Source organism: Ricinus communis, chromosome 2, assembly GCF_019578655.1.
Source record: "Ricinus communis isolate WT05 ecotype wild-type chromosome 2, ASM1957865v1, whole genome shotgun sequence".
Taxonomy (NCBI): domain Eukaryota; kingdom Viridiplantae; phylum Streptophyta; class Magnoliopsida; order Malpighiales; family Euphorbiaceae; genus Ricinus; species Ricinus communis.
This window is the reverse complement of record NC_063257.1, coordinates 12,993,523-13,004,528: the sequence shown is the minus strand read 5'-3', so window position 1 is coordinate 13,004,528 and position 11,006 is coordinate 12,993,523. Positions and strand designations below refer to the sequence as shown.

At 31.3% G+C, this 11,006-nt stretch overlaps 1 protein-coding gene across 1 annotated transcript; it reads right to left on the bottom strand.

Moving 5' to 3' along the window:
• Positions 1–10,019: 10,019 nt before the first annotated feature.
• LOC125369263 lies at positions 10,020–10,871 on the bottom strand. Its single transcript, XM_048371273.1, has 3 exons — positions 10,550–10,871; positions 10,390–10,436; positions 10,020–10,258 (listed from the first exon to the last, which is right to left on the bottom strand). The coding sequence occupies exons 1-3, from the start codon at positions 10,869–10,871 to the stop codon at positions 10,061–10,063; spliced, it is 567 nt and encodes a 188-aa protein (XP_048227230.1). The 3' UTR covers positions 10,020–10,060.
• Between the last annotated feature and the right edge of the window lie 135 nt (positions 10,872–11,006).

The following is an 11,006-nucleotide window of genomic DNA, read 5'->3' as shown; positions in this document are numbered from 1 at the left end:
TTCATGGGCGCAACCGAAAATAAAATTTTATTGGGTCTAAACATATTTATTTTTAAAGATATATTTTTATTTAATTTTTAAATACAATCTAATAGCATTTATTAATTAAATTATATCAAAATAAACATCAAAACAAATATAAAAATCAAGTTCGAAAAAATAGAACATACATAAATATATTAAAATAATTAGTCAATTTGACACAAATATATATATATATAAGTTTCAGATAATAGTTATATGTTAAATAGATACTAGGATATTGTGAAATTGATACCAAAAATCCAAAATAGATTTTAAAAGTTAATTTCAGATATTAACTATATATCTAATATATATTAACCATATACTCAAATTTTTGAAATAGATACTAAAAATAGTTTTAGATAATAATCATATCCCAAATGTTTACCTACTACATACAAAACATATACTAATACATTAAATGGATACTAAAAAAGTAGTTTTAGATATCATGTATATCGAATTGATACTAAATATATACAAAATATATATTAAACATATATCAAAAAACTAAATACTATAAAAGTTATAAAATGCTTATTAATTTGCTAATAACATATACTATTTTGTAAACAAAAATGATATACTACTATATCTTTAAATTAAATTTTCAATTTACAGTTTTTGTGAAAAAGTTATTTTTGACAATAAAGATGATATCTTTGGCAATTTTAAGGTATTTTTGTAAAATATCCTAATATTTTATGTAAAAAAAAAATTTATACTTGAATTGTATTAAAATGTTGAACTTTTAATTTTAGATATTATTACTTTCGATTTTATAATTTTTTCTTTATTATATTATTTTAATTTCTAATTTTTGTTTTCATTAATATTTCTTAGTTTATTTTCGAGTTTAATTATTATAAATGGGTTTGGTATACAGATACTAGATCGATTGTCCAAGTGTTCATATAATCGAGTGTTAAACACACAGGGTATCTGCTACCTAGCAAAATTTATAAAATTTATTTAAAAACTGTATGTTAGACAGGTTTAAGCGAGTCTGGGTAGTATGTAGGTATCTTTGTTCGGATTTGACACGAGTTTAGATAATAAAGGTAATTTTTAAATGAATTTAAGATGAAATACGTATATCTTAAGCAGATTCAGATCTGGATATCCTTAAATAGACGAGTACCTTACTAGTTATCCTTCCTAGTTGTGCTCCTTTCTATATCCTTTTAAAATCTCTTCTATATGTTTTTCTTTGCCATATTTGTTGTGCGTGTTATGTTTATGGTAACCACTTTTTTTGTTAAATAGATAGAACTTCTATTGATGGAAAATAAGCATTACACTGTAAATAATTAGCTAGCCATAACAAGTGGACATGACTACTGTTACAAAGAACCACATGAACAAGTTGCCTAGCCAACGAATGGGCTGCCCAATTACAAAATCTAGGAGCAAAATTAAAGACCATCAATTGAAACTTATTAGAGATAGCAATAAAGTAATCTACCACTATTTGAACATCACTTGAAATAGAACTAGTACCTATAGCAACTTTAGTAATTCCTTTAGTATCACCCTCCATAATGATTGAATGGAAGCCTTTCCTTAATGTTAGCTGGCATGCTTCCCTCACTGCCATGCCCTCAAGGAGACTTGGATTAGAAATGAAAGGTACTCGGGGAACTGATGAACAAATAACTTTGCCAAGCTCATTTTTACCCACTACTGCAATAGCCCCACGAACATCTTTTGCGCACACATCATCATCAAAACTAACTCTAATTACAATCGAGGGAAGAGCAACCCTCTTATTAGGTGAGGCTACTGATCTCTACACCCATCGACTACCTTCAGTAATATCCAAACGAAATAATAACATATCCATCTCCGCTTGAGCTTGCTCTTTTACTACTATGTTCAATTCCTTACTATTAAATGTCAATGCATTTCACGCTTTTTAAATGGATTACATGACATGGGCTACTAGTAGACTAAATCATTCACCATCTGAATATCATTTTAACCATGACGGAATCTTTTTCATTTATCCAAGAGCAACAACCCTCGCACATTCTCAATTCTCAACCCTAAAAGGGTAAAAAACCACACAACTTTAGCTTTTGGACAATTAAAATGTAAATGAAAATCAAACGCAACCAAACCATAAACTTTGCATAGAGGGAGAGGCTCTTTATTCTTCTATGGATTTCTCATTCTTAGGGAGCCTCTTCCTAAAGCATCTCCAAAGAAACATATTGATCTTCCTCTATCTATTAGAAGCCCAAAATTCCTTGATTATAGCCTGACTATATGAGGCCCCTTCCATATAAAAAAAAGCGTTTATTGACGGATGTTACCGTTGCTAACTCAAAATAGTGACGATGTGATAGATGCTAGCCATTGCTATATGAGGCATCGTTATAATGTAGCAATGAGATAATCATCTATCGATATATATATATAGCGACGAAAGGGGCTGTCGGTAAAATGTAGGACAACCATCGCTAAGATCATAGACAAAATATCATCGTAACTTGACTTGGCGACGGACTGCAGTTGTTGCTAGTTTGTCGGTAAAGCTAGTTATCACTATGTCATCGGTAAGGCTATTCTATTTTTATTAAAATATTAATATCAGTCGCTAATTCATCACTAATAGTTTTAAATTTCTTAAAAATATTTAATAAATATTTGTTGTTAAACCGTCGTTGTTTGGTTTTTAACTTTTAATGTGTCGTCGCTAATCCATGGCTATTTGATTTTTTAAAATATTTAATAAATAACAATCTCTAATCCGTGGGTAAAATGCATAGATTTTTTTAAAATAATTAAAATATAATATTAATGATAATTTAATAATTAAAATTATAAAATACTATATATAAAAATATTTAATAAATATTAATCAATTACAAATAAAAATATTATAATGTAATATAAAAGAAATAAAATCTGTCTAATCAAAGGCAATGGAGGAGGTGGTGTCGCCTTGATCGTTAGCTAGAGGATCGGGGGTACTAGTGGCGAAAGCACTGGTTGGTGAAGCAGGCACAGGTGGTGGAATAATGCCAGCATCAAACAAGCATATTATGTGCTGCATCGTCCGCTTTAGCTCAGCTATACAGGCGTTGTACTCCTAGTCCAACATCGCGTGAAGCTTGCGCTTGAGCACCTCCCACAAATGATCAGATGTCTTGCTGCTGGAGCTGCTAGAGCCATGAGGTTGGGTGAAGGTGTGGGCCTTTGACCTAAGGCCATAGATATGCTGCTTCTTCTCCCCGCTGATGATGTCGACGAACAATTGCGACATGTCAACCGGTGGAGGATCGAAGGAACTCTCACTGGATTGAGATGTAGCAACTAATCATGCCTTCACAATATCTTGTAAGTTGCAAAATAAAATTAATTGTATAAAAATATTACATTAAAATACTAGAAATAATTATTATATATTTATAAGTTATAACTAAGTACAACGATCTGTTAGGAGTTGCAATTGATGAATTGCTCGTCGGTCTTGCTGTGCAATTGCCGGAATAACTTATAAACAGTAGGCTCGTGACCTAACTCCCTGGTCTAAATAAAAGAAAATGGGCATGTTAAAATAATTATAGGTTATAAATATAATTAATACTTATAACTAAATAACTAAAATATGTTAATTCTTACTAATGCCTGTCTATGGTAGATGGCCGATCTCGACCCAGCAATGTGACGAGTAGGGCTCGTATGAAGGCCGATAACCTAACTGAGAAGATTCTTGCTATGGGTCTCAATGGTTGTCTTCACCTCGAAACTTTTTTAATAGTCTGTCTAGTGGGTCCAGGTGTCCTTCCGTACACACCGAGGTCTCTTCTTGTTCCTCTTCTAGCCATATACCATGTCGCGATATCTCTCGGCTATTTGCTTATCACAAGCAGGTCGGAGCTAGTACTCGTCCTTAGGCTCCCATATGAAGAATTTTTATAAAAAAAAGATTGTCAATATTAATAAAAATTTATTATTATAATATTTATTATCTTCCACTTGGTGAAGTACGAGTCCTGCCGCCTTAGGCACAAACCTCCACGCATACCCCTCACACTCTATCGCATTCTTGAAGATCTTCAAGATCCTTGCCGAACACAAACGAGATGGTAACAACCTGTATATGAGAATAAAATTATGTTAGTTTATACAAGAATAATTATTTACAGAAATTATTAATAAATAAATACTTAAATCTATTATATCTTATTCTCAATCTAGATTTGGGGCTTGGAACTCCTAGATGAAGATCCGACCAGTGAGGTCCCCTTAAGTGGTGGCACTGGTGTAATAGGAGGTGGAACAACAGTGGTGGGCGGTAGAACAAAAGTAGTAGGTGGTGGTGCTGTGATTGTGGTGCAGTGTGGTAGTGGCTATAGTGACCTTAGGGTTGGTGTAAAAGTCAATGTAGAAGAAGATGGGTGTTAGCACCAAATTCTTCAAATAAATTTTTTTATAAGCCTAATGATAAGACATTTTACTTGGTGGAATGCTTTTGAATGAATGACATATGTTAAACCTATAGAAACAACCTCGAGTATCGATCCTAAAGCCCCAAAAACACAAAAAATTATATTTTGGCAAAGTTAAGAGACTGACCTTGCCCATATTCAGGTTGAGCTTTCCCATGTTTAGGCTGAACTCGCGCACACTCAGGCTAAGCCTGTTCGCATTCAAACCAAGGTAGAGACTCTCTTACCTTACGCCATGTCATTTTAAGACAAAAATTCATTAGATGAAATGGCGCAATCCTAACTCTCCAATTTCTAATCCTAAAATACATCCTAACCTTTCATTTTGAACCCTAAAAAGCGGTATAAATTCATCATTTTCTTTTCTCTTTCTCTTTAACTCCATACCTCTTCATAGCCCCATTTCCTCTCTACACTCATTCTCCTCCAAAAACACTAGAAACCTAACCCTCTTCACTGCCAAAAAGATCTTAAGAAGTGTTTTCAAAGGTTTTATATTCTTTTTCTTTTCATTTCAAAGCATCTTTTTGATTTTCACATTCAAGCCCATCACTTGAGGGCCCAAATATAGTTTTATTTGATATTTGGTGCATATTGTGTGTGTTTTAATTTATGTTCTTCATCATATTTTATTTCATATTTTGTTTTATTTTTTTTTTTTGTGATTTGAGTAACAAAACCCATTTGTTTTCCTCTCTATAAGTTGAACACACGCGGGTTCAATTTCAAACCCTTCGATTTTAAGTCATTAGTATAAAACGCAGTTGTTTTAGCACTTTTGGGCTTCTGAAAGTTTGAACTCATACAAGCTTAGCCTATACTTGCACGAGTTCAATCTTAATATCCCCGTGTATTATTGTTAATTGTTTTCTCTTACCATCTTAGCGATTTCGAACTTCTGAAAGTTTGAACTCACGTAGTTATTACTGAGTTTTTTTTACCAAAAAAACTTTTCTTTCGCCAAACTTTAAACTTTATACCCTATTATTTTATCACTTGCTTGCATACTATGAGATGTACTTTGAAGAATATTGGCCTTTTATTTTAAGATGAATATCTTCAACTCTTTGAATATTATGTGATGTTGATTAATTGCATATTTTGTAAAGTTTTTATAGAATAAAGAAACTGAATTATTTTTTCATATGTTTTGTTTTATTAAATATTTTTTTGGCTCATAAATATCAATATTTGCTTATTTTATTAATACAATATTGATATGATATATTCTTATATTTCAAGTGGGGAGTTTCTAAAATATAAATATCTAGGATGCTACTGCTAATATGGTCTTTTGTTTTACCTTTACAAGCTGTTGTTTTCCTATTACTATTTATTGGAACAAATTTATTTCAATGTGTTTGGCTTATAAATTTTGTTGAGCATGTGACGTGTGTAAGGTACAACAAAGTCTCAAAATTGAATTGCGCATTTTAAGTTCTTGTTAGATTGATTATGAGTCCCTAAGCTCCTTTACTACAATTTGCTTAATCCTAATTGAATACCAAGTGCAATAATATGTTTAGCGTAAGAAATTAAATTTAAAATAAAAGCTAAAGGTTTTGATTAATAAAAATGACGTTAATGACAATATAAAAATTTAAATAACAATTGGAATTCAAATGCTTAAATTGAAATAAAAAGGCTTGTATTTGAAAAGTAGTAGAATTGAAATAAATAAAGATTGAGAAGTCAAAATATGCTTGAATGGTTGAATGATTTGTTGTGGAGTTTATATGTTTTTATTGAGTTTAAGTTTCTTATTTTATGTTGTCCCCTCCTTGAGCCTTTAATTTATAGAGTACCGAAGTTAACTGCTTATATTGGAAAATAATTGACATTGAATTGCCATGTTCTTCCAATGTTGGGAAATAACCACTAAAGCCTCTTTATCTCATTTGAAATGGGGAGTTAACATAATAGAGTATCATGAACATAGGCAACATAGTATTGTAAAACTGACACATACTCCCTATTATTTCTCACTTGTTTAGGCTCCATGCTGCTATTCACATACGGCAAAGTGCACTGATTGTATCAAGTAATAAAGTAAATAAGTACGAGTATTGTTCTACTGGGTATTTAATTATGAATACTATTTTTAGTCTTTTATTAATGTATAATAAACAAAATGTTGATTTATTGTAAATAAATAATAAACTAATGTTGAAAGCAATAATAAAAACGATTAATAAGATTTATCAAGAAAGAATCTATTCAAGTGTAAACAAGTTAAACAATCCAAAAAATAAATGGCAATTAAATAAAAACCAAGTGATTAATTGGTATTCCACAAAATTAGGTAATAAACCTTTTTCAAGTGATTAAACCCCTAATTCCTAAGAGGAAGGAAAGAAATCTCTTCTCAAACCCACTCCTAGGTCATGCATTACGATTATGGAACTATTAAATTAAAGAATCTTATAAATCTATCTCTAGTATCCCAATCAATTCTCAATCTCTAAGAGTGATCAATTTATAAAAAGTTATCTCTAATTAATTCATAAAAATAATACCTAACTAATACATCGACTTATTAATGGAATTAAATAATAAAGCAATCAAAGGAATATGATAATTCAAGAAAAAGATTTAATTGCATAAAACTTGAATCAATTCATGTAAAACAAGTTAGAATTCATCAACACCCAAATAGCATAGAGATTAGTTCCTATACATTGCAATAAAGAAAGAAGAAATAGGAAAGAAAATTACAAAATTTTTATAGATGAAAAGCAAGAAAAATCCTCAATCTTGAATCTTCAATTCTTGAAAACAAAGAAGGAAATTTATGTTTCTTTCTTGAATAACCTTGAAAAAACTCTAGAAATCGAGAGAATTCGGATTGCTAAATCTTCCTCTCTCTAAAATAATATAAAAATCAGAATCCCAAAAAATAAAACTTAAAAATCCTTAAATAGTGAAAACAAGACATTCAACACATGGACCACACGGTGGTGTAAGGTCCATTGACTTTCACAAACGTTGAATGATCATTAAGTCACATGGCTAAGCCACACTGGGTGTAAGCTCCTCGTGTGGAGTCTTCTAGCTTCAGTCCCTTCTAGACAAGTGACACAGGAAGGCACACAACAGTGCAAGCTCAGTGTGGAGGCATCTTCCATTTGGCCAACATTTGCAACTTACATGGGCCAGCCACACAACGGTGTGCTCCTCGTGCCATTCAAATGAGTTTCTGCCCTTTTATGTAATCCACTCCAAATAGTAACACGGGGGTGTAGCTTCCTGTGTCATGCCCGTGTGAAGACTTAAATTTAGATAAATATGCCTTTCCTTTGCCCTATTCTCATGCTTTTCGATTCCATTCAACTCATTGACATATATATCTTTAAAATGCCTAAAATAATAAAATCAAACTTGAATAAATAAATATAAAATAATACTCAAAATAATGATTAATTGAAGGTAAAATAATATAAAATAATACTCAAAAGTAAGTGCTTTTAACACTTATCACTCCATTTTACAATAAATATTGTCAACTTTCAGCCATGGAAAACATTTATAGTCTGAACACCATGGAAAACATTTACAGTCTGAACACCATGTTTACTACTTTAATTTGCTTTTTATTTTGTTATAAGTATCCAAAGTTAGTTTTATTTTGGGAGATAAGAATGCACATGGGTTTGATTTTATGATTGAAGTTTAAGTCAAACATTTCCACTGTACAAGGAATGGCAACAAGTAGGGTACCCACCCATTTAAAGATATTCAAACCCAATTAAAATACACGTAGCCGAATCCGTCCCAAACCCGTTTAAAAAATTATATTTGTTATCTAAATCCGATTAGAAATACCTGTATACTAACCGAAACAGATTGAAATCTGTTTAATAAATAATTATTAAATATATTTATGGATATTTAAATAGGTAGTAGGTATCTTACCCATTTATATAAGCAGTCGGATAATTATATATATATAAAAAAGGGTAATGCAATTGAATAAAAGTAAAATTGAAAAACCCGTAAAAGCACAAAAAAGAGTAGTCATCTATGTTAGCTGGCCATTGGCTTAGGAAAGAAGCAAAGGCAGGACGGACAGTCCAACTGGCAAGCATGTATAAGTTTAAGCAAATGATGTAATAGAGTCCGGAGGGTAAACAACAACCGATCAATGAGTCATTGCTTAAAATTTAAGTGAAAAGCATAAATTGTTAGAGATATAAAAATATCTTTTAAGCCTCACTTAATATTAACCATTAGACATGTAATCTGGTGGCTAGGGCTTCTCATGATCCGAAGTGGGTCTCGAACTTGAAATCTACCTTTTATTCCTCCTTAATTGGATGAGATATCAAATTTTTTATATAGTTTTACTTAATAATGTAAAATTTCAAATGAAATAATGGTTTAATATGATATTATAACATTTATAATAATAAAATCGAGAATTTAGTTATTAGCCACTTTTATAATATTAATTAAATATTTCAACATAATATAAAATGAACATTTAAATATTTCCGCTCTAATAAATATTCATGTGCATATAATTATTTTTGAAATCTCACCTAACAAATTAAGCTAATTGGTGAAATAATTCTTTCACCTTACTCTCTTTTTTCCTTTTTTCTTTCTCTCTCAAAAACTATTATATCATACAATTAAAGTCTCAAAGGCCCCAACAAACTCAATTATTTGCTTAAAGCCCTTGGCAACAGAAACAGACAATGCATTCCCAGAACAACGTTTAGAATGTTTTCCCAAACAGCCACTTCTGTTTCAACGTTTAAAACGTGTAAATTTCCTCAACTAATTTTGGGTAAAGATCCAAAGGAAAAATTGATTCCCAAAATCTCTTTTCAGGTCCTGGGGCCATAAGAAGTTGTAAATTTGGAGGACATAATTATGTAACCCATCTGACTCATTATGTATGTGATGTCTCAATCACATTTCCATGTCTCTTATCTTCAATTCCATGAAATATCAAAGGCACAGGTTGGCATGACAATTTTAAGTTTGATGATTTAGGCTTTTGATAAGTGCGATTTTGGTGTTCTAACCCCCTTTTTTTTTTAGAAAAATAAAAGGAAAGAATCAAATATTTAATTAAATAATTATATTTATTTGGTGTTTTGTGCTATTTTACATATTAATTAAAATATTTATACGACTTCTTTTATAAATAGTGTAAGCAAGCTTTTAACCTTTATTCAAAAACTAGATATCAACTTTAAATTTTAATTTTACCGATTAAGAAGGTATTTAAAAGAAAATTGAGGCTATGATTACACAATCTACGACGAGAAAATTGGTCGCCAACTCTGTCAAAAGGACATGCGGGAGCCTACGCGCTATGGCTCGAGAATGAAGATGAAATTTCGATACTTGAATGTGTAATTTCATATTTTGCATTTTATTCATTGCTAGAAAGTTTTCAGCGCGATGCTGTGGGTTTTTTTTTTTTTTTTTCCGGATAATCAATAGAGGTTTATCAAGTTTATTTTATAAAAATATTCAAAACAAAATTATGTATTGTGTGCTGCTCCGTATTGCTGCGAATTCTATAAATATTAACAACTTTGGACATATTAACTATTAATGGCAATGTTTTAAATGGTCTCATAAAACCCTACAATATACGTTATTAATACGTCAGTACACACATAAACAATAGTACTTTGAAATTTTGAGATAACATAGACTGACAAAAGTAAATTGTTCATACATGGATGAGAAGCAGATTGCTTAAATGAATGTCTTAATAGACATTTAGTGGAGCATGATTCATCAATCTGCGATTGTCGCAGCTGTACGACAAAAATGGTATTAATTGCGAGATAGTAATGCATATGTATAGAATAAAAGCATGATAATAATCACATATATACACATATATAGCATTATATATATTTAAACTTACTATATGTTTTATTATTACCGTTCCACTAAATATCGTCATCTTCAGTGGACGATGAAGAAGGAGGCCTGCATTATGGACGTATAACAGTAATGAGAAATCAACAGAACATATATTGAGTAGCGTATAATATTAGATAAGTTGTAATACTTGGTACATAATTTTTTGACAGGGGTATCACCTGCGAAGAGATCAAGATGCAGATCTCTGGTATCAGTGTCAGCACTCTGAGTTTCATTTTCCCGATCAGATTTGGGATTTTCTTTTGAAGAACTACCGCATACATCTGATCTTTTCACATTTCGCTCAGAACCAACTCCAATAGGCCTTCGAATGAGCGTGGACCCTGTAGGAATGTGTTTCACGTGAGACAAAGATACCGCACGTGATTTTTCAGTGTCTTTAAAGATATGAGTGACTTTAAACGACAAATTGTAAGGATCTTTCGCTCTAGTATTTAACATAACTTGAAAAGAATTGTCAACTCCCAATATTCGCGTCATTAATGGCGGGATAACAAACTTATCCTTACAGCCTTGAGCAAGATTCGCTGCTAGTAATCTAATGACCTCGGTTGCTGCACGTCCGAAAATGAGGAACCTTGTAGATCTGGTATCATCTTCAACAACAGAGATTAA

Coding starts and splice junctions, on each gene's coding strand:
- LOC125369263 (XM_048371273.1), bottom strand. CDS start 10,871: ATGACGCGAATATTGGGAGTTGACAATTCTTTTCAAGTTATGTTAAAT. Junction 10,437..10,549: donor GCATCTTGATCTCTTCGCAG/GTGATACCCCTG, acceptor TCCATAATGCAG/GCCTCCTTCTTCATCGTCCA. Junction 10,259..10,389: donor TGACGATATTTAGTGGAACG/GTAATAATAAAA, acceptor TTTGTCGTACAG/CTGCGACAATCGCAGATTGA.